General features: G+C 32.5%; 2 protein-coding genes across 2 annotated transcripts; both read left to right on the top strand.

The window, feature by feature from the left end:
* Window positions 1-2,096: 2,096 nt before the first annotated feature.
* Window positions 2,097-4,404, top strand: LOC133190676 (uncharacterized). Its single transcript, XM_061326368.1, has 6 exons — window positions 2,097-2,112; window positions 2,420-2,572; window positions 2,757-2,972; window positions 3,214-3,432; window positions 3,695-3,806; window positions 3,915-4,404. Exons 1-6 carry the CDS (start codon window positions 2,097-2,099, stop codon window positions 4,402-4,404), a joined length of 1,206 nt encoding a protein of 401 aa, XP_061182352.1.
* A 1,822-nt stretch (window positions 4,405-6,226) lies between these two features.
* Window positions 6,227-14,992, top strand: LOC133190675 (uncharacterized). Its single transcript, XM_061326367.1, has 9 exons — window positions 6,227-6,247; window positions 6,414-6,615; window positions 6,847-6,968; window positions 8,262-8,412; window positions 8,691-8,837; window positions 11,223-11,432; window positions 11,574-11,810; window positions 12,246-12,342; window positions 13,733-14,992. The coding sequence occupies exons 1-9, from the start codon at window positions 6,227-6,229 to the stop codon at window positions 14,787-14,789; spliced, it is 2,244 nt and encodes a 747-aa protein (XP_061182351.1). The 3' UTR covers window positions 14,790-14,992.
* The last annotated feature ends 10,046 nt before the right edge of the window (window positions 14,993-25,038 follow it).

The following is a 25,038-nucleotide window of genomic DNA, read 5'->3' as shown; positions in this document are numbered from 1 at the left end:
ACCTTGTTGTATCCTACATATTTCTATTTACTAATATACTCCATCTTCGTAGAATGTTTTCGAAATTGATTGTGATATGTGTCTTCTTTTTTAACTTTAAAGAATGTTTCGCAGTGACTCAAGGTTTGTACACAAAAATCACTTGTGTGGATAGTTATTTCTTTTTAAAAGGTGTATTGGTTGAATTCAAATTAAGCATATTTATTTATCATGTTTACATGTTTCTTGATTAGGCTTATAGTTAGTATTTTTAACAGAAAACTGGGTCACTTTATCACTAAGTTCTGTAGAAGAAACATGGAGTCAGGCCATGAACCTTAGTAGCACTCAGTGCAATGTTTTTAGCAGTGACATCCTAAAAGACCTCAACAAGGCGCGAGCATCCATTGCCACAACTGCCATAGGACAACTTGGTTGGATTGGAGCTTACCGTTACTATACACATTGGATCCGCCTAAAACGTAACAAAATATATTGAAATGTAAAGTCATTCCAACGAAATTTCACTTATATATTACTGTTATCATTTTTTGTTTCTTTGTTTGTTTTATCTGTCTTTTTTATGGTTGTGTTGGTAATTTAAATTCTTGTTTTAGTTTTGTTGTTTATATGTATGTTTTGCTTTCCTTCGTCTATTTTTGGTTCGTTTGATCATGTTATTTGTTTTTTATGGAAAATGACTAAATAACATGGCCGTAGGAACCAGGGGGGGGGGGCACGGGGGGCCGTGCCCCCCCCCCCCCAATAATTTTTGCCGATAGATTACTATAGTAAACATAGATACTATATGCTTGTGCCCCCTCAATAGAAACGTCTGATGACCTTTTTTTTTTTGCTTGTCAAGGAATTTTTGGTAGTTAATGACCTTTTTTCTTTTTTCGCTTGTCAGGAAATTTTTAGTTGTGCCCCCTCAACAGTCAACTGAAAAATGTATGGCTGTGCCCCCCCCCCCCCCCAACCGAAATTGCTTCCTACGGGCCTGAATAATGACACTGTCAATATAGAGTTGAAGATCATACAGATATTAAATCATTGATACCTTGCACATCCATATTTGGATGGATGTGTATCCATACTAGGATATATATAGAGGATATTCAATGTTTTGTAGATGAATATGGAATTTATTTCACGAGTGGGACAGGATTTTTTGATATTTTCACGAGTGCGAAGCACGAGTGAAAATATCAAAAAATCCTGTCTCACGAGTGAAATAAATTCCATATTCATCTACAAAACATTGAATTTTCTGTTTATTACATTTTCGTTGATTTTCCTTTTGCCTCTGTCTTCTCTTAACACAGTGTAATAGCTTGACGTCATAGTTGAGCGGTTGAGACGTCATAGCTTAGCAGTTGTGAGATTGAAAAACATTACTTAGCATGGATTTTAGCAACATATTTGGGAAGAAATGTGCAGTTTTAGCTCTACCAAGATGGTTAGTTACTATCTCTATCTTATGACAGGCCAGAAATTATTTTTTACTTACTTTGATATCCTTTCACACTGTGAGAGAATATCATTTTGGTATCCTTTCACGCTGTGAGAGAATATCACTTTTATTCAATTAATAAATCACAGTATTTCACTGTTGAAAATGTAATAAATACTAGTAAACTATTTAAACTGTAAATGGCTTCAAAACGATGTTCTTTGCTGACCTTCACTGTTTAAAATCAATTATTTTGCAGGTTGTAGTCTCGTTAAGCCATCTGACATACAGTTAGTGTCGAGTACAATTATTCATGGTGGTACACAAAACAGTGTAACATTCTGCACAAGTGCATGTCGAAATTCCCTGGGGACTGTTAAAATATTTGCTCTAAGTGTAAGATCTTACATTTCAAATGAGGCATTTATTTTCAAAATTCAAATTTAACCAGTGCAAGCTCAAAGTGTGAAATTATTCCATCAGTAGCAGGGGCATAAATGAACTATTGAACATTTTTATTATGTTATAGGAATTCCATTGTTTCTGTCTATCAGAAAATCCAGTTTCTAGGGGAACGTGTGTACCCACTCCTTGTCATGGTGACGTTAGAGATTTCTGTGGTTGTCATGGCGACAACTATCAACATGGAAATGTGACAGACGTCATGATTTACGAAACTGGTCAGATTCATTGAAAAGAAATTGTCTCCAGTGACCTTTACTTACTCTGTCTGAAATGTATTTGTACATCAAGGTTTTGCAATAAAAAATAGCTTCAGATATAAATCATGTATTAATTTCATACCACGTAAGTCAAGAATAAGACAACTTCACTCTTTTCAATATATTCCAATTGCAAATAACGACTTCGTGTGCTACATGTATGTCAATATCAGATCAGCATTTCTGTTCTCATCGTGTTATATTTTGCTGTCTTGCATTGTTTCAGATGCCAACATTCTATTGATTTGATGTGTTCTGATTTCAGACACCACCCTCGTTACAAGTGGATCTGGGGAATGTGTGACGGTGGAATATACTGGCGATGTTTTTCTAACAGGATTCTCAAAAACTGTGCGAATTTTCGAGAATCCTTCAGATGAAGATTGCACCAAAGCACATGGAGTTATATGTAAACTAGGTAACTAAACTCTTTTTTACAATAAAGCGTAAGTACCCTTAGTGTAGTATCTTAGATATTTCATTTAATGATTTAATGAATTAATGTATTTGATAAACTAGAGAAAAGATTGTTGGAAAATATTCCACAAACATTTGAACAACAACAACAAAAAACAAATAATGTTACTATCTTTAAATTTAAGAGGGGGCAGTTATTATTAACCTTTCTCGAATATTCTACAACGATCCCAGAAAAACATGGTCAGACGCCGTTTCAAGGTGTTATCAACAGAGTGCATACCAGATATCGACGGACCTAGATAGCCTTACACAAAATAACAGTGCTCTCAGCAATTCAGAAAATGCCTGGCTTGGAATTTTTAGAAGACACTATAATTTCACCATCAATACAAAACCAGGTGTGTCATAATAACTGATATGTAATACCATTCATATGAATCGATCATATATCATAACTTCTGTTTAGCCAAGGTCCCCAGAATACCAGACATGAAAAAGGGTACAAATGTACAAGTGACCCAAAATAATTATTGGAAGGGATAAAGAAATTCAGAGTCTGTTAAAATATCATTTATGTAGATTGAAAATAATCATTCACATTACCTAATTTCTCTTTCTTTCTTTTGAATTTTTTTTTAGACATCTTGTCTACAGAATCAAATATTCACTGCATTGCTGCCTCAGTTGATATCACTGGTAATATACAACTCAGTAATCACAAGTGCAATAAATCACTTCCGGTATGGTGTATGTTACAAGCAAATGTGACGTTGAGCTCTTCTACAACGCCAATAACGACATCACGTACCACAGACGTTTCCACAACACCAGAAAATATGGTCACAAACAGCGTCAAAGGTGAATAATTGAATTTTCTTGGAGAATTCATGTAAAATGATAAATGAAACACACATCTTGAAAATTTCATGCAATTTAGTGAGTACATGTGTAGATGTTTTGCACCAAAGCCATATTTTTCAGATCGGGTTCTGTCCTCTAAGAAGTATATCGTAAGAGTTTCAGTTTAAGACTTTTGAATCTAATTAATTGATAACATGTAATACAGTATTTACAACAATTTTACCTTCCTCAGCGTTTGGTTTTCCTTTTTTCTTTGCAGCTGTATCATCTTCAGTAGAAATAACACAAGATATAAGTCTACTCATCACTACTACTGTATTAGCCACTATCGTGGGAATCGGGATTCTGACAGCTATCATCATACTATTAAGGTTTGGAAAAATAAACTGTCTTTCTTTTCAAAGTTATCGATGTTTGTAACACTGAAATATAGTAAGGAATCGTTTCATTGTAAATGACTTTTTATTTTATTCTTTTAGAAAAATTTTTAAAAGTCGAAAAACTCAATCCAACGTTTCTATTAGACATGCCATTCCAAATCATAAGAGGAAAATTCAGAAAAACAAATCAAAGTCGCATTATGAAGAAAGCCTAAATGCCGTATACGAAGAGGACATTTATTCAGTAATAATTGACAATAATGAAGAGATACCAAGATATTCAGAGGTCATTTATGATGACGTTGAAAACAACGACACCAAAAACATCTCTTCACAGAAGTATGTTAACACTTTACCATCTTTAGGAAGAACAGAATCTTCAACCAACTCACAACTGAAAGAAATTCCAGAGTATCTAGAAATTATACCATATGAACCACAAAATATAAGCGAGAAAACAGGTGTTGAATCAAACTGTCAAGAGACTGGTGATTTCTGTAAGCTAAATAATGAAAACGGTGCTGCAAACGAGGAATCATCGATGTTCTCGGATGCAAAGGAAGCTGTGGATGGCAAGACCACCGTCTAAGTTTCTGAGAGGTTCTGAATGTTCAGAGACAGGGTAATAAAATCAACCAATTGAAAAAGAAGCAGAGAATACTGGTATTTTTAAAAGGCATGAAAAATATTGAAGAAACTGTAAGGCAATCTGTTCCGTGCCTTAGAGTCAATGGAGAAAACTAAATGTCATTAATGATGAAAGAGACAAAAAGGGATCATCCACATATCGCCAAAAGAGTGCAGCACCCAAATGTCACTAATGATTAAAGCTTAGAAAAATAAATCATTCAAATGTCACTGATAGGTGATAACTTAGGCAACAAATATTGAATCATGTAATTGTCGCTTACCACCAAAAAAGATCAGGGCATGTATTCTAAATATGGCGAACAAAGAATGAATAACCAACGCCAGTTTACTCAAATACCGACAACAATGAAAGCTACAAAGATGTCAGCAAAGAAACAAACAATACACTGAATATGTACGACAGTATACCTGTAGACAATCCTAATCACGTGATACCTCAGACACACCGGTATACGTCCATCGACATTGTACCTGAAATTTATCTTTAATTATTCAGATCAATTAGGGAGAGACTATAGACATCGCCGAAAGTAACTTTGAACAGGGAGGATTCACGACAAAAGATGAATAACTTGTACTTCAGAAACGGACAGTGTCTTTTTCGGTTTTGTTTGATTTGTGTGTTTTTTTTTTGTATGTTTGTTTTATTTTTTTATTTGAACTTTGTTTGTTTGATTTTGTTTATGGATTATTTCTTTCATTATAAGGAGCATGTGATTCTGAATACAAAAGTTTTAGAATGTCAAAATAAAAGTTTTCTTTTCAATGATGTCAAATCTTGTGGATATTGTAAATTGAATCATGAATAACTATATAACATCGATTTCTAAATACTGTATTTAATTCCATTCAATAAATTTATTTTTCCCCTAAAATTTACCCATGTAGAAGTGAACCATTTTCCAGCTCTTTATTGTATATTCTATTTAATTTTTTAATCTATTTTATACAATGAATTCAAACATGAATACGACGCACACTTTATAAAGCACAAACATATATATATATAACATGAAAATACTTGTAAGTGTAATCTCATTCAAAATTAGGTATTCCGTTATTTGAGATTTTCGAATAAAACTGACTTCTTTTAAAATAGCTAATTTTGGAGTGTACAACATGATCAACGATTTGTAGTTGCAATAACATTCTTTGGTGTAAATAACTTCATATATTTTAATCCTTCCTCATGACCACTATTAATTTGACCTACTTTGGCTACTAAGTATCTACTCCAGAAATAACATAAAAATGACATTAAAACATAAATTCTCTCGCTCAGAAATTGAAAGAAGAAAACATTTCTTTTTCAGAAACAATAAAATTTTGTAAAGCAGGGCGTAACTTTTGAATCCTTTGCAAAGGAGGAACAAAATTTTAATTTAGATCCTTTATTGAAAGCTTCTGTGCATATCCTTACAGAAACCCGGCAAAATTGACAATTTTCCCCTCCTTTCAAGCCGTACAAGTTTTGATCAACAATGCATTTGTTGTATTTTTGAACTGTGAAATTTAAAAATATTAAGTTGACTATTAAAATAGTAAGTTGTAGATATTACAATAGAGGGGTCACTTCTATTACATTACAATGCGGACCTCGTGTTAGAATCATACAGGCTTCCGATGGTTCGTGAATTGCTCGCTTCCGGTTGACGTTGAATTTAGTTATTTAATATCCTTGCCAAATTGAAATCATATTATTTATATAATGGGATGGGGTTTTCTTTTATGTGTATTGTCAACGATTGTGCTTTTCGAAAATGAGTTTTGCCATGGAACTGGTAAGCTTTGATTTTATTTTGTTTATTCCATTTTCTTTACATAATATTTTTTCTTCTTGTGATCATATTTCTATATAAGATTCTTTAATTCTGACATCAAGTAAGACAAAACCTAAAGTGAATGACAATTATAAACGTATAACATCTCAAAGTCTAATTGTTTTAGTTCAATTTTTCAGTTATTATTGCAAATATCAGCCAGTCGCACGGTGACTGGGAGACAGCAATGCAGTTTTGTTCCTCGCCACTGGGATCCGGGAATTCCCTGAATGTGTCCTCCATCAATGTTTCTGTATCGTCTGATTATACAGACAGGCTGGCGTGGATTGGTGCTTATGGGTTGTATTCTTCGTGGTTAAAAATGCTGGGTAATTGAGATTTTTTAATGGAATAAAATTTTCATTCAGTTTGACGACTTTCTTGAATAGATTTGTGAAGTGTTCTCATACATTTTACGCAGGCCTAATCAAAGATGAAAAAAATTAATCCACAAATGGTATTAATATACAAAACTTATATATGTCTTTGCTGTATACGAAATTCATTTTTGATTGTTTGACTTTATATGAGGATGTACGTGTATTAGTTCAAATTTATAGGATGTTTCAGAGTTACTGATTCGACACTTTCTCCCCTCATAAGTCGGACAACCACTTTGAAACAGATTAACGTTTACAACTGCTATGAATTTTGTGGTGGATTCACGTACTTTGCTCTGAGTGTGAGTATTATATCTTATGTTTACCACTCGTACCTTGCTGGAATTTTAATTACAAATGTAATTTTATTGCAATTTTACTTATGCTGTTTTATTTATAGTTATCAATATTAAGTATTGTTATCCATTTCTGCATTACAAAGTTGATAATCTTAAGGTATGTCACTCTTCAGCTTTTGGTAAAAGTTTGGCCAGGATCTCTAATATAAAACTTATCAATCATAAATATATTTTTAATAAGACATTTGAATTAAGCAATGCAGATTATACAACATTGAATTAAAAAACAGTTCTCATAATCCAATAGGTCTATATAGAAGTGATATTTCTGAAGAACATTTCTTGTGGTAAAGAGATATTTAGACGAAAATTATCAAAATTTATATTTATTCAATGTTTCGAACTTTGGTCCTGCATATTTTTACTCATAAAAAGTTTTATGCTTTTATATGCTAGGAATATCCAATGTGGGTTTCAAGTGATTTATTAAGAAAAGATTTTACAATTTTTTAACATATTTTGCCAAAAAGTCAAGATATATTGAACAAGTCAAGAAAAACTGTACTTTTACTTTTAGCCTTAAATTTGTATTATATTTTGACCCATGTTTGAAAATTTACATTTGCCCCATTGTTTTATTTTTTATTTTATTTTTTAAATATTTTATTTGTTTATTTTATTGCACAATACTTTCAATCGATCAGCATTCGGTTCATTAAAAGCTTGATATAAGAAATTATTTTATTGCCTGCTTAGATTTTTCAAATATGACATTTTTAAGTGTAAAAATGTCCCACAAAATTTACGAGTATATCATTTTCATTTTTTTTCAATAATATATATTTTTGAAAAACCTGTTTTGCATAAAATAAGATTATATTAATAGCAATGAGTACATATGGTAAAATATTACTGAGGTTAAAATGATTAACCTTAAAGTTACAATTTAAGTGCAAAATGGTCAATTTAAGTGTACTGCTGCTCAGTAAGATATTAATTATAAATACTGACCCCCCAATTTACTTCTCGATTTTAAGCTATTTATACAATATCTAAAATATACTTCTGAAATAATCCTTGATATAATCAGTGTCAGAAGTCACGTACCTTAACTTTAACATGCACTAATTTAAAAAAAAATAATGGAAAAACTGCTTTAAGAATTTTGCTTAAAATCCACATCAATGTAAAAAAAAAATAACTTCATAAAGGTAATCAAAATTAAACGAAGCAATTGAACACTTTAAAATGATTTTTTAATATCTCCTTTGCTAAAACCTAATACTTTACCTTCAGAATATAAATTGTTATTGCTTTGCTGGTGACACGATTCCTACCGTTAGTAATGGACGGTGCTATCCACAAAGATGTTCTGGCAATCAAGAGGATTTCTGCGGTGAAAATGTGACGACAAACAATTTAGTGTCTATAATGATCTACAAGATAGGTAAGTTCGTTAGCTTTCATAAAAAGGCAAAAAATCATTACAAGATTTCAGAAACTTTTATGTAAAATTCTGACACTATTTTTCTCATATTTTCAATGGGAACATCTAAAGCTATGTTAATTTACAAAAGGCATACAAACCATTCGTGGCAAAGTGGTCTTAAATAAAATTGAAATAGGACAAAATTATTTGGGACAAAAACAAGTTGGCACAGTATATGTTTAGTATTATGAAGTAGCTTTCAATTATTTTTAAGTGTACCCATTTATTTTTTTTAGACTCTGAAGATTTCGGAGGCGTGGAGGAATGTCTTGCTTCTATGTACACAGGCATTTTTACAGAAGATAGCACCAGTTATTATGGATTTCGAGCACCTGTTGTTCTACCCTGCAATACCCAGGGACTGGGATACACCTATAGAACAAGTATGTGGCAAATTTGCAGGAAAGTGGCAGGTCTGTAAATCCGCCTATTTTTGTATGTAAACAGAGATCAGGTGTTTGTTATTAAGGGAATTCTTTCTTAATTTTCTTTTTTTAAAGTCAATTTTGACAAGCACATCACCAGCATGTTCATGGAAAAAAAAATCATGAATATTTATCTTCACTTATTTACCTCACTTGACCACAGTTTACACTGTGGCGACAAAAGATTAAGCTGGTTTGATGGTAAAATATAGGTAATACAAATAATTGGCAACCTAATGTATTAGATACAATGATTTGCCAATTATTCCACCTTTTGAAACTTTTAAAATCTTTAGCATAAACTTTCCTTGAACTAGTACGGCAAAAATCTCTGAAAATTTCATTATTATCATTTTATTTTCTATAGTTTTCTTTATTCCTTTAAGGACATACGCAACGTACCTTACCTGCTGATAGTTTTTCAAGATATTTTAGGAATGACTCTAATTCTTGGCCAAATTATTCGAGTATAACCTGGTTTGGGTCAGTTTACGCTTTATAATCCGCGAAGCGGATTATAAAACAGCGTAAACTGACCCAAACCAGGTTATACTCGAATAATTTGGCCAAGAATTAGAGTCATTCCTTATTATTTAATTCTAAAATCTAGGGGTGCAACGATACACTAACCTCACGATACGATACGTATCACGGTATTCAATTCACGATACGATACGTATCACGATACATGACAACTGAGGTTAAAAAGTTTTTCAAGTTTGTCATCATATTTTTTTTAAACTTGGCAGGGTTATACAAAATGTTCCCCATTTTTTTAATAATAATCAAAATAACATTTTGTTTACTTGAATTGGATTGTTAGGTAGATCTTTGAGTTGTGACAACATTCTAAACCAATGATGAACATTTACAGGGAACTACGGGGACCTTTTCTAATAATCTTCCTTTTAAATTGGAATGAAAAAGGAAGACATTCATTCTTTTATTCCTTTTATTTACGTAGAAAACCGGTTGTCATATTTCTTGTGTTAATACGTTTTAGTCAACAAGACAGCAAATTTTCATCGAAATACACACGTGATGGAATATCGTGTATTACCAAAGAATACGTTTATAGATCTAAAGGGTTTATCATTTGTCTTAACATCTATAACTTATAATCACATTAAGTCCTTCTCCGTGTTAAATCTGAGGTCTGTAAGATGCTGGAGATGAGTTTAACTGCCATAAATGCGTTATCGGCGACCTCACGTTTTGCGCGGAAGCCATTTTGAAATAGTAAAGAAGGAAATAAAACGGACAAAACGGATAATTCTGGACCGATTGAACCGAACCGCGATATCAGTTTAGCGTATCGTGAACTGAACCGTGGAAAAATATACCGCGATATACCGTCAAACGGTTTATCGTTGCACCCTTACTAAAATCATTAAACAACTGTGGGTGTAAAATTTCGTTGCTTTTTATTAGTTCAAATTTGCCGCTCAATAATACAACCCTAGTAACGGAAGTGATGGGAAGCGAGGGGAGGTAAAAACTGATACATAGTCCTAGCAGCCATGTTGTTTTGTTTACATGTGGTAAGATCCAAGTTACTGTTTGAAGTTAAAGGTACATTTATTAAATCTGGAATTTTCCATGAATCCCGAGGACTGGAAATGAGAGGATTGCATGGATACAGACGATTCAGCTGGTTGTCAGGGGGGTGTGTCCCCATACCAAACCAGGTTATACAGAAATAATTTGTGTTCCTTTTTGGATATTAACCAATCAGAGGCTAGAATACAAACAAAATTAAATTATTCTCAATTTAAGATAATAGTGCCATTAGATGATCGTAGACAAAAAATCAGCATGCATTACCAGGGGTTTTGAAAAGACATCAATTGATGAAAATTCTTGTATAATTCAAAGAAAAATATACAAAAATTACTAAAACATATATTCTAGATGTTTTGTTTATCCAAACTTGTTTTAAGAAGAAGTGAACAACAGAATATATAGACATTAAAATGTATCACATGGTTCCTTTAAGTATTGGAACTCTTCAACTCCAGGGGAAAAGACATTAAAGTTCAAACTACGTTGCGTATGTCCTTAAATTTTAGTTTTGAATTAAATTTATTTTTCTTATTTAGTTACTGGTATTTGAGAAAATATTAACATTATTATGATAATATGATATTGAAATAGATTATTTCCTTAATACCTTTTCATTGGTCTGAGTAGTGAATTGCAAAGCTGACACTTGGTCCGATAATTAAGCAGTTCGAAAAGAATTGCTTTTCTCTTGCCCCAGCCTTGTTTAGAAATTCATATAAAAATCAGATCAGTTGAAATACCATGCCATGAAAGAAGAAATGAAGTCTTACTTTTATTCAGGACTCGATTTCCCTGCATCCCATAGCTTTCGTTTGTACACGTTACCCGTGGCGTCTTGGCAAGAGGCAGTTGACTACAGCTATGGGAACCAGTTTGGACTGTTAGAATTTGTAATTTTCCGGTTCCGTTTGCCGGACTTAACTCAACCTTTGACAGGAGATCGATACTGGGTGGGATTCCTGCGCAGACATAAAATTGAGTACGGAGCAGGTAGGTAAAATCAAGCACTTTATTTTTCTATTATTCGCAAAGAAAGGCCCAACCCTTCAATTTTATTTACTGTAAGAAACTCACCACAGGTTCTTAACATCATACACTGAAATTTATCTTTTTTTCTCTTTGTCCTTTCAGAAATACCTAGAGGTCTCCAGGCCCATTGTGTCGCCGGCAGGGTTAAAAGTAAAGGAGCACTCACATTAATGTATAGATTCTGCAATGAAAGTTTACCAGTACTATGCGAAGTGCAAAATTCAAATGAAATAACAACTGCAAGGACGAAACTTACAACTTCGTCCAGTAATCCTACTACAGTCCGAGATATTTTGTCCAGTAGTCCTATTACAATCCAGAATATCATCGACAACACTGGTACATATTGTAAAAAACAATTTCTAAAATGCATCACCTTGCAAGATAAAAATGATTTACAATTTATTTAAGAAGACATTTTTTTGAAAAAAAAAAAAGAAAATAAAAAAAAGATCATTTACTGTAGAAGCACAAATTTTCCTGGGGGATAAAATTTCGTTGATTTGTCCAAAAAATGTTTCGTGGGCATTTAACTTCGTTGTTTCGAAAGTAACCCTATTCAATATAATGTCATATAAAAATTTCGTGGAGGATTTAACTTCAGTGATAATTGTGAACAACGAAATAAACGAAATTTAATCCCCAACAAATATTTCTGCTTTTACAGTATATTTAATCTGTATTTGTTTAGTATTCCTTTATTTATTATGAGCAATCAATCAATAATTTTAGGAATCTTTTAGAAACGGTTCTTTTTTTCTTTTCGTGTGACAGGAGATACATTCGTCAACTTGAACTTGTTCATTATCATCATTGTTTTTGCTGCTGCATTGTGTATTTTGATAATATTTGGAGTTTGTTGGATAATCTTGTAAGTAATTAATTTAAATTCTTTATATAAAATATGTATATTACCTGATAGGTTGTCGTTTATAAACAACCTATTTAATTTTCTCATTATTGTGTGTCATCGCTGATCTTTTATATATTTTCATAACCTTGGTTTATATGCCTTGCTTGATATCATGATATATATTTTTAAATGAAATAATATTTGAAAGTTAATGCAAATTAGTGTGTTTGTTAAACATATAGTGTAAGAACAAGTCCGTCAGAGAAACTTTTATTTGCAATGCAGCCTTTCTGCAATTTTCCCGGAGAAATTAATAAGAAATATTAAGGAATGAGAAATGGTTTCATGATCCTTTGTTAAATTCTCCTCCCTTCTCTCAAAATAAGAGTTTAATTAAAATAGCTTCAAAAAAACTTTTTAAAACTTGACCTATATTCTATGTTACTCCATTTCTACATATTTGACGAAAAATAACGTTACAATTGTGCAAGCATGCATGTATTTCTCAATTTACTAGATTTTAATCCATATCTTTTAAAAAAATTTCTTTACCTAAAGGCAAGTAATTTGACTAGAAATATTTAAACTTTGAAGCATTCTGGTCCTCAGTTCAAGTCACAAAAACCTTTTCTGACACTTTTTAAAAAGCTATATATGGCGTATCTGAGCTAAAAAATATAAATACGAGATTGAATGTAGATAAATATGATATATGTTTTTTACATTCAAATTTGAATTTTCTCCGATTTTGAACTTGAATAACCTCATGCTTCCATAATTAAATTGATTTTAAATTGTCTGTTAATTAAATGCGGAGTCGGCAAATAAATCGGTTATTGTTTTAAATTTCTAATAACTTTGGAACATGATTGATTTATATTGTGTAATTTACAGGAAAGTCCTATCTTTATATAAAGTAATATAACCAATAGAAAGATCTTCTTAATTTTAGTTAGTCTGAACTTATAAAAACACGCCATATATGACTTTAAGAAACAAACGTTTAATGTCACAGGATAAAAGTTTTTTTTTTCTATTTTGAAATTTATTGATATGGATTTTATGTTACAGAAATCAAAGATAAGATACATGGCCGTAGGAACCGATATATAGAGTACTATGGAATACATAGATACTTTATGCTTGTGCCCCCTCAATAAAAACCTCTGATGACATTTTTTTTTTTTTTTTTTTGTTTGTCAAGGAAATTTGGTAGTTGGCAGTGCCCCCTCAACTTAAAATGTATGGGTGCCCCCCCCCCCCAACTAATATTGCTTCATACGGGCCTGAGATATATAATGAAATCAATAAAATATACACCAATGCTAAAACCATTCAAAAAACTAATTCACTATTTCAAGAAACATCAAAAATACAAATGATATACATACCTTTTGTTTCTTTGAAGCACAATAAGGAAGAAACGCCAGTCCGCCAAAAGCACGTCAACAGAAAATCTTGATAATGATGGTTTGTACACAGAGATCGAGAGCATATACAGCGTCATAACAAATTGTGACACGATCTCAACCACCTCTGATATCCAGCTGTCGAATGTGTCCATATCTCTACCAGAAAAGAAAAAAAGACGAAGTACAAAGCGAAAGGAGAAAAGGGGTTTACCAAGCGTTCCAGATCAAACTCTGCCTTCGGCGAGTAGTCCCGGGGCTTCTAGACTAGCCGATCTTCCTGTCAGAAGAAAGTCTGATTCTAATATAATAAAGGGGGTTTTAGAAATGTATGGGGAGGATACACCTCCCACTCCTCCACCAACTCCGCGCCATAGCATCCCAGATGTAGTTCCTGAGGGAGAGTACTATATTCTTGAGGAAATCAATAACAAAGAGACCCCTAGAATAAATGAAAATATTAATGTAGAGCAAGACGATGATCATTTTTATCATGTTTTGGAACGCGATCCTAAAACAGAGGTAAATACAAACAGAGATGTGGAGGCTACATTACGCGCTGTGGCCAATAGAATACCCTTGTCTAAATGGGTTGGCGGAAGAGCGGCCTCCCATGAACCATCCAGAATATCACGTGTTCTTTCTAAACGAGAGGGAAATCTGGACACGGTTGAAGAAGGATATGAAGTTGATCTTAATAAGACAAAGAAAGCCCTAAGCATGAGGGGCAGGTCTTATGGTGCGAAAGACACTTCTCTGCACCCACATGCTGCCTTAAAATCTACAACATCTACCCCTCCATTGAAGTTGTTTTATCGCGGCAGTTCTAGAAAATACAAAACAACTAAGCAGGCGACACCTCAATTTGACGCCAATGACTATGTTATTCCACTGAGCATGAAAAAGACAGATTCGATGTACGATCACATGAAACGAGACCGATTTGGGTCAACAAAATCAAGTAACGATAATTATGAAACCATGGAAAGTGTTCGTGATTATCTAGAGACTTCAGATGAGAAAAGTGCACAGGAGAATATTAATGCTAAAGAATGATTATCAGAAAACTACTTATATAAACGTAATTAACTTTAAAAAAAGTTTCATAAGTGAGAAATGTGTGTCTCAACACGCTTCAAGCAATTTCTAAACAAAAAAAGATTTCTATTTTAGAAATTAGAATCTGCTAATAATGTGATATTTGGAATTGTTTAGCTCACGATTCTGTCCTTATAATGTGTTTGAATGAAAGAACGTCAGCACTTGTGTGTCCTTTATCAACTTTAAAACTGAATTTCATTATAATCTTCTTATCTGGTCATGAAATATTGATTAGATATGAACATTCAGTATATTTCAATATACAAAAATGCATTTAGCATACGGTGTTTATTTCCTCAAGGCTACAGTTATGGTGATTCTGAAAATCTAATAAAATATAAAACTTCTTGACTTATGGAAAAAGGAAGCTGCTTTTTAAGCGTGCAGTTTGGTCACTCTGTGATATCTATCCATATATAGAAATAAACGATTCTTGGGCATAAGAACTAAATCCTTTTTCAGAAACACATTTAGAATTGAATAGGACTGTGACAGAGTATATTTGGACGGTAAATGTAAAGGATGAAGATAGCGAAAGGTGATCAATCTCATTAATCCAGTAAACAAAACGAAACGTGAAGAGGGCAAAATCACGAACCTTTGGAAACACCAGAGATGGGATCAGGTGCCTAGGAGGAGTAAGCATCCCCTGTCAACCGGCCACATCCGCCATTGACCGTATTTATTGATCAGGTAGATGGAGTACATTGTAGTCTAATTTAGTATAAAAGCATTGACTCGAAAATTGGTATGAAATATGTTAGACAAAATACGACCCATATATTTACAAACAAGGTCATTATAACTACCGTAGAATTAGAGAAATGCTGACTTTAAGTATAAAGCGAAGAAACTCCATATGCTATTGATGTTTGAAAAAAATTGGCTATTTTAAATTTTCCAAAAGTTCTTTGTAGTTTTTTAGAATCCATTTAAAGTGATTTACACCACTTCTTGAATATGTTGGAAAAAAGTCTGAAGTTTCTCAATCCCAGCAGTTAATATTTTGGTGAGAAGTAATGACAGGGGCTTTATTGAACATTTACCCTGCAATATATCTTTGTTTGTAAGGCTTTACATGAAGTTTTGGAAAACTCACTTCTATTGACTCGAATGTCAAAAGTATTTAAAACTGAAAGGTGATTTTGAAGAATTTCATCCTTTTAAGGGAACTATGAGTATAGGATGGATTACTAGTTGTGGAATTTATACCACGTTCTTCTAAAATACAGTTGTAATAATGAACCTTTCAAACAAAGTCTATATTGTTACAAGCTTGTAACCAAAACATAATTTTCATGTAGTCGTTCTAATTCTTTGATTCTATTATTACAAAAAAAAAAGAAAAAAATATTACCTCTACTTTGTCAACTTCATAGAAATATGAATAACTTTACAATTTCAATTAAAAATGTATTCCTTTAACTGGGATATACATGTAAATGGGTAATTTACTTAACCTATCCACCAGATGAGATATCTTGGAAGTGTCTTGTGTTTGCATTTCTTTTCGACACAGGTAATTCCTTAGTGTGTGACATCCGTATATTTTCACAATTTTGACAGTTAAATAAAGCTAATAATCTCAAAAAGAAAAAAGCTTCCCGTCTTTAACAACGAGTTATAGATTCCTTGTTTGAATTCAACATTTCTTTCATCCACTCTGTATCTGTCAGTCATATTACATATTATTATAAACGCGATTTTCAGGTTTACTGGTCAAGGACCGGAAGACTTAGGTGATAGTAAGGTGTCCGTCGTCCGTCTGTCTGTTTGTATGTCTGTAAATAATTTTTCAAAATGTTATTCCTCCTACAGTTTTGGTCAGATTTCAATATACCGTTTCACACAGGTAGACTATACTAAGATTCATAATTTTATATCGCTTTTTTATTCCGATGAAAAATGTTGTTATGGTTACTGAAAAGGGAATTTTTTGTGAAATTCTTTCAAAATGTTACTCCTCCTACAAATTCGGTTTGATTTTACACAAGTAGACTACACAAAGATACATAATTCTGTATTTCACTTTTTGAGTTTGATGAAATGTTGCTTAGGTTACTAAAACTAGAAATATCTGTGACATTCTTTCAAAAGTCTAACTCTTCTACAATTTCAGTTGGATTTAACGAGGCTTGGTCTAATTATTTCTACCCAAGATATTTTGATAAATTTTCTTGAATGAATTTTTACTATTATATTGATTGTTTTAAGATTAAATAATCGAATGTTTACCATCAAGATTTCTCAGGGGGTCATCTCAAAAGTTATCAAATTTTACTATTATTGGACCCAATGGGACTTTGTTGGAAAAGCGCCAAATTATCACATTTTTTCCCATATTTTTTGTACTCTGCCCTAGCGATTTCTTTTTCAGTCAAATACATGAAATTTATTGTAAAAAGTCACCAAATTGTGAAATTTCAAAAAAGTCGACCATCAGGGTTGGTCTAGAAATTATAAATTGCAAAGTTTATTTTTTTTTTAATATCCAATACCTCTAAATTTGCTATATTGCGGTATATATATCGTCGCAGATGAATTATTTTGGATAAAAATAACAATTTTTAGATTGCCGGTATATCTGTCAACAGTTTTTAGTAAAATGTCCAATGACGTCTTGAATACACAAGCAAGAGATGCGTCATTCTTCAGCGTCATGCATTGCTTACAAAAATGGAAAACAGTGATGTCATTAGAACCATTTCAGCGTTTTTTCCTAATTATTATCTTAAATGCACATTTTCAGACCCATAGACATTTGTACAGATAAAGTTAATTTTGTATTAAAAACCCTAATACGTACTTAGGGAAAGTGTAATGTCGCACCTACGACTGCATGAAATTGAAAAGCTGCGAACAGTCATGTGCACTCAAATTAGATTCTGCCTCATTAACTAAAACATTTTACTCAAGTAGACTAAGATAAGATAATATTTCAGTGAACGGTGTTGCCATGGCTACTTAAAGCCAAAGTAGAAATTTCTGTGAAATTCTATCAAAATGTTACTTCTTCTACAGTATTGGTCTGATTTCATTAAAAGCTTCTACAAAAGTAGACTACACTGTGATACTTAATGCTATTCACTGATTTTTTATTTTGATGAATGGTATTGTCATGATTACTAAATATAAAAATTTCTGTAAAATTCTTTCAAAAGGCTACTCCTCCTACAGTTTTAGTCAGATTGCAATACAACTTGACACATAAAGAGTCTAAACAAAGAGTCGTTATTCTATTTATTATCTATTTATTAATATTGTCATAGTTTCAAGTACAAACGATACCAATCTCTCATTTTTTATAATTACAAACCAGTAGAGCTACAATCTCGTCGGAGTCTTGGTTTATTATGACGATTATCACACCGTCAACAAAATAGCGAGGTTCTTCATCATGGCACAGACACACGAAGCTCACACATCCCTTAAAAATCTGAAGTATAAATCAATATATGGTCGTTTGATACTTTTTTTTATTGAAATGTACTGGTACTTTCAAAATCGTGTCACATTTTGAAACATAGCCTGCTTAGCTATTTTGTTCGAGAACATAAGCCTGCTTTATGTTACACACATTGTAAATTTTCTCCTGTGTATCTCATTTTATTTCAAAGTTAACAAGCTTTACAAAACCTAATCCACATCATATCTCAAAAATTGCAATTTCCGCCGAAATGCTATGAACACAAAATTAGAAGAGTATTCTAGCGAAAAACCTATTTCCTTCCGACGAGGTTGTCAAGGAAAACAATAATTAAATGAATTGGTAGACAAAACACAAGCTGTCTTTGTCACAGTCGCTGTGCACAAAAAATAAATAAATAATAAATTAGACTAGTTTTACATTACCGCTACATATTCAAACTAGTAATTGCGTACATATTACCGCTAAATTTATATGTATATGTTACGGCGACATCATCCGGAACACCTCGGGCCTTTCACAGAAAAACAGTTTCTTTCATTGAAAGGCCCGAGGTGTTCCGGATGACGGCGACAAAGCCTCTATCGTCAGCCAGTGTCCTATGCATATGCAAGTGTAATGTACATGTATTAAGTTGAAAGTCTTATTTTTCCGATTTTGTAACCATCAGTGATTAAACTTGCATTGGCGAGATTTGTAACCTCATTGGCGAGATTTGTAACAAACTTTGTCGTGCAACTGACTCTACATGATAATGTGATATTATTTCGACTACAGGCTGAATGAGTTATATTGAATAGAACTCATATTTTATTGTACACTGCATGTGCTTTGAGTATATGGTGAGTGAATTATATTGAAAACTCATGCCATGCATACTTATGATATACCTAGTTGATTATGTCGCGGTCACGGTAATGATTTTTAATTGTCAACCTTTTTATTGATAAAATGTAGCTATAATACACAGTCACCTAAAATCGAGGTGAAAATTAGTGGTAATGAGTTGTAATGTAGCGGTTATTGTGTTCCTCCCGTGTGATAAGGTGAGTGATAAAATATAATAATTTCATTTGGTTGTCTTTTTAATGAAGATCATTTTTCACTTAATTTGCTGATTACATTCAATTTTCGAGGTTTTAATTTTGATCAATTAATTCCATATAATTAGGTTTTAATGATAATTTAGTCATTTTTATCTTACAATGCTCCAAAGATCAGGGGCAAAACGGTTTGTCTGTGCCTTTTAGTTTACAGTTTCAAAGCTGACATAAATTCTTATTCATCCTACTCGACCAAATCTCTGTCAGATAGTCTTTTTCTTCCCATTCTACATGTATTTTGTTCTGCACATCTGTATACTATGAAAAGGCTATGGTTGGTTGTTCATAAGAGGATTTAGGATTTAATTTGTAGGCAGAAATACACACAATATATTTCAAAATAATTAAAATCATGTAATATAAGTCCTCGTGTAGGTATAAAAGGAGTTAAAAAATTAAATTCTACATTGCCTTTTATTAGAATATTAATTTTGATTCTTATTAGAATAAATACATTATATATTTATATAAGATAAAATAACGGTTTATTTCTATCACTTGTTCAAATAAGCAAAATGATCGCATGGTTAATTTTCCTACAAGTATGTTGATCCCACATTGATGGTGAAAATTAGGATGCGTGCATTGAACCATGTGCATCGAACATGATTTGAATTTTGTATGCGACATTGTAGGGATGAATGTTCAGGAAGATGTTTTAGTGTGGCATGTCCTGTCCCAAGTAATCAAATGCGTACATGTACGTATCTTACAAAAATAGGTGAAGATAAAACAAAACGAAAAAAACAAAACCTACGAACGATACAAATCTGTGAACATGGCATAAAACACGGACCACTGAAAATTCTAGAGATGGGATCCGGTGCCTAGGAGGAGTAAGCATCCCCTGCTGATCTGTCACACCCACCGGGATCCCTATGTGTTGATCAGGTAGACGGAGAATCTGTAGTAAAATTCAGTATAAAAACAAAGACCTAACAATCCGTATGAAGTATGTCAGTCAAAATATGACCAAATAATAGGTATATTTTCTAACTAGGTCATTATAACAACGACAGAATTTATAAATTGCTGAATTTAAAGAAGATTGTTGAAATCCTTGTATTATCAAATAATTTTTATGTAGCCTGCCTTGGTTTAAAAATTGATCGTTCTCAGAGCAAGCGCTTGAGTAACAAATAAGATGGGAGACATCAACACAATAAGCAGGTGATAGTGGAATATTTCTACATAAATAAGGAAAGTTGACGATGAAAAAGAAAAGTCAAAGTCATCTAGTTTATCATATAGTTTTTTTTGTTTGTTAGTTGGCCCTTATCGTCTATAGTCAGCTAAACATCCAAATATGAAACGGACGTGGCAGTCTTTTATTTCTTCACTGGGATACATTGAATCGACATAAGAATGGAAGTTACTATTTTTATTTGATAAAATGTCGTCGATATATCTGAATGTCGAATTGAAGGCCACATTTTTTTTTATCCTTATGTAGAAATTTTTGAATAAATTCTGCTTTATAGGAATATATAAACAGGTTGGCTAATAAAGGAGCACAATTTGAGCCAATCGTAATTCCAAAAGATTGTTAGAAGACCTGGTATCCAAAAACTGCATACCCTGGTATATGTTCTCAATGAGGAACCCCTGTATCCTTTTAAAAGTCAACCTCAGAGTGTTTATGTACTCAGAGTACTTATTCAGAGTGATTTTTTTTGCCATGAATATGTTTTTCTATGTCCGTCTTCCGTCCTTTTGTCTGTCCTTCCGTAACACTTTGCGTTTATATTTAGCTCAGTTTCAAAGATACTATTCAAGATATTTTTATCAAACTTCATTTGCTGATACATATTGATGAGAGCTATTCAGCTGCATCAACATTTTTAAACCTTGTTTTTCCCTTTGATTTTGACCTCACTTTTCTTAAATAAGTGTTTTAGCCAAGTTTCAAAGAAACTGTTCAAGTTACTTTTTATCAAACCATGTATTCTGTATTCTGATACATACTGGTAAGAATATTCAACTTCATCAACATTATTTGACCTTGAACTTTCCTTTGACCTTGGCTTCAATTAATTTTGATTAAATTTGGTTTAGCCAAGGTTTAAAGAAGCTATTCAAGATATTTTTATCAAACTTCAAATGCTTTTACCTATTGATGGGAGCTATTGAACTGCAAACCTACTTTGCTGATACATATTGATGAGAGTTGTTCAACTGCATCAACATTTTTTTACCTTGACCTTTCCCTTGATTTTATAAGGTTTATATAAATTGCTATCGATAAAGTAAGAATCAATTTCTTCGTCATTGTTGTTTTTCTATATTAATTTTATGAGGTTTTCAGTCGCACATTTATAAAACCTTGAAAACATAATATTATAAGTGTCGTTCTCATAAAAAAAAAAACAAACAAACAAACTAAAAAACTTTTGAAGCTTAAATCCTTGTCAACTGATGATTAAAACTATTTATAATGTGTATCAGTGATTTAAATGATCTAATCAAGGATACGTCGTAATTTTAGATAAAACAGTGAAACAACACAATGTCCGTTTCCAAAAGGAAGCATGACATCACAAGAGGATTTGGGTCACGGCTATGGGTCATTTAACATGAAGCCAATGAATCAATAATAGATGCTGAAATGATGATAAGAAATTTTGTTTTAGTGTTTATGATTTTAGTTGCCACTTGTTATGGAAGAGGTAAGTATCACCTTCTTGTCCATTTAGTTTAAATGAATTTAACTTACGTGTTTGTTTTTTTTTCTAAAAAGGGTCCATCAGGTCGTTTAAAAAAATTTTTAAGCTTATTTATTTTCTTACAAATTTGGTTGCAACAATGAATTGTGTTGCGAGAGAAGTTGTTTTTTAGTATTTGGACAAAACATTTATTTTTACATTTTCCAATGTTTTGTCAATAATAACATAATATTAGTAAAATCCAGCTTCATGCCTTCATAATCGCATCGTATCTTGTGTGACCTCTGAACTATTTCTCTACATATATGTCTTTATTTGGTTGTTATTAGAAAGTACAAATAAAAGTATAATTAATTAGGAAGAGAGATAGAGACCAAAGTGGATGAAGGCGTTAGAAGTAGGTGTTAATTATATTTTCTGCGAGGTATATCTACGTGTATATGTGTGAAGTAATTAAGGTATTAGGAACTGTGATGTAAAATATAGATATACGTAACAAATAATGTATTTTGGATGTGTAAAAGGGTGATAACCGACTTAAAAACACGTGATAATTCTTGCATAAGAGGTGTCACCATTTATATGAATTACCAAGTGTTCCAAAGCCAGTTTTCACTCAATAAACCGCAATACACATCCCAGTCAACAAATCCTGAGCAGACTCTCTCTCCCCAGTGTATATTTGTCTATTTGTCCGCAAGATTTCCCGAAAAAGCTGTGAATAGATTGCAGTCACTTTTATCGTCTGTCTTTTGAGCTATTATGCTGCATAAATATTCGTTATTTTTTTTTCTATCACGATGCTAGTAAACTGATAACTCATGTTAAATGTACTTTAGATTTAAAACACGGAAAGTTAATCAGTCAATTTGGAAAAGGTATCATACGTAATCAGGTAATTGAGTTTTAACAGTTTTCTGGACGTATGTTTATTTTAGATTGAATAATACTGTATATCCATTATGTCGAGTGTATTTTCGAAGATTACTTATGATAAAAGTATGTGTCTGAGATTTGAAACCAAAATAAAAATACACGCAACAATGTCATTTTTTTTTCTTTTAACAGAAATCCGTGCAAGTTTAAGTCAATTTACGACTCATTGGTCGTCTGCTAAAAAACAATGTGACCCTCTTGGATCCAAAACTTCCTTAAATGTATCAAATGATTCGGTAGTTCTCTCCAAACGCTCTGCCACAAGTGAAGTATTTTGGATAGGTGCTTATGTGGAATATACGAAATGGATTAAGATTCTTGGTAGGTATATATACATTGTTATGCACTTCTTATCAAAAGCTTGCCAAAGAACTGAATATACCCGAGATGGTATTATTATGCGTTTTTGGCTGATAGGGGTACATAAAAATGTACAATAGCAAAAAGCTACAATATTTTAAACTTTGTACTTACCTCCGACCAGTTAGTTCAAAACTTTATGATTCAATCTGGGATAAAGTATACATCTATTAGACACGAACACATTGTTTTCAGTCAGATTTGATTCCCGGGGTATTATAAGTAACAGAGAAAGCAAGTGTTAGAGACATTTGCAATAATTAAATTGTATAAAACGTGTCATGATATTACGTACGGTATCACTACAGGTTGTCAGAACGTCGGCGCCATTGTCTCAAATCCAATCCAAAACGGCACAGTATTGGAGACACATGATGTTAAGTCCTGCCATGACTATTGTGAAGGGGCGACTTTCTTTGGTCTGGGTGTAGGTACAAATAATATTTGCATGCATTGAACTACTTCTTTTTCCTCATAAATGTAAACTCATGGCCCAAATGAATTCGGCAATAGGAATGGATTATGGTCTCCAATCAGCGAAATTAAACTGAAAATGGAATAAAATCATTTCTTGTAATATAATCAAAAAATTAAAAATAAATAAATAGATAAAATGCATTACATATTACGTTAATGTATCAGTATGCAAAATAGCTGTGTATTTACGATATTTAATGATTTTCGTTGTTTAGCGACATACTTTTCGTGTACTCGTATTCGACGTCTAATTTATCACTATCACTTATGGCACATTTTAGTCTAATAGTTGTTACTGCTATGGGAGAAATTTCTCCTTATCTGCAATCGGAAAGTGTACGCCGCAGATGTGCTCTGGATCCAAAAACGATTTCTGTGGAGATGACGATAATGCTGTTGTCTATCAAACAGGTAAAATGATTTTTTAACGGTTGACAATTTCTGTTACTGGTGATAAGTATATTGTACTATAATCATATTTGATTATTGTGTTTAACAATTATTTATTTTTAAAAAATCTCATGTACCCGAAAATCATGCGTAATCACATCACAAAAGTTTGTATATAATAATTTATATATATCATAAATAGAATTAGCAATCCCAGAATATCGCTGGAATACATGTACAAATAACAGATAGAAAACAAAATGATAACAAAAAGTTTTCTTTGTTGATAAACAAGATGTAAAAAATAATGTTTTTAAGGTATTACAACAAACTAAGATTTTTAATAGCATTAAATATTATCCTTTTTGTACCAGTGTCTTCAGAGTACCAGGGACTTGGAGAATGCCTAGCGTCTGGGTATAGGGGAGAGTATAACGCTTCCGGTGCCCAGTATTTCTGGTTTGGGCAACCGGTTGTCTTGCCGTGTGATAATACAGAGTTAGGATACACGTATCGAACAGGTAAATATATTAATCGTTCGGAATTTCATTTTACCAATTAAATGAGTTTTTTGGGAAGAATTTTAAAGGATCAGTTTTGTGATTGGATGGGCCAATGCGTTCAATTGATTTCAGCAGAGGCATCCAGTTGTATCCATTTGCAAGCATATTACACGATGGGTACTTTGCTATACAGCTTTCTGTACATGTCCATAGGAACTATGGAGCCTTTTTCATTGTTTTTTGCGTTAAGCTACAGATATTTATTCTGTTACAAGGTGTTTAAAAAGTGTTTTCTTTTTATGTTTACCTCGGAAAAGAAAAGTTTTTCATTTGGGAAAGGTAAAC

The sequence above is a fragment of the Saccostrea echinata genome, unplaced genomic scaffold, assembly GCF_033153115.1.
Source record: "Saccostrea echinata isolate AGI-Se365-2 ecotype Australia unplaced genomic scaffold, CSIRO_AGI_Sech_v1 ptg000022l, whole genome shotgun sequence".
Classification (NCBI taxonomy): domain Eukaryota; kingdom Metazoa; phylum Mollusca; class Bivalvia; order Ostreida; family Ostreidae; genus Saccostrea; species Saccostrea echinata.
Note: the sequence above shows the minus strand (reverse complement) of the source record. Positions and strands in the feature narration are given on the sequence as shown.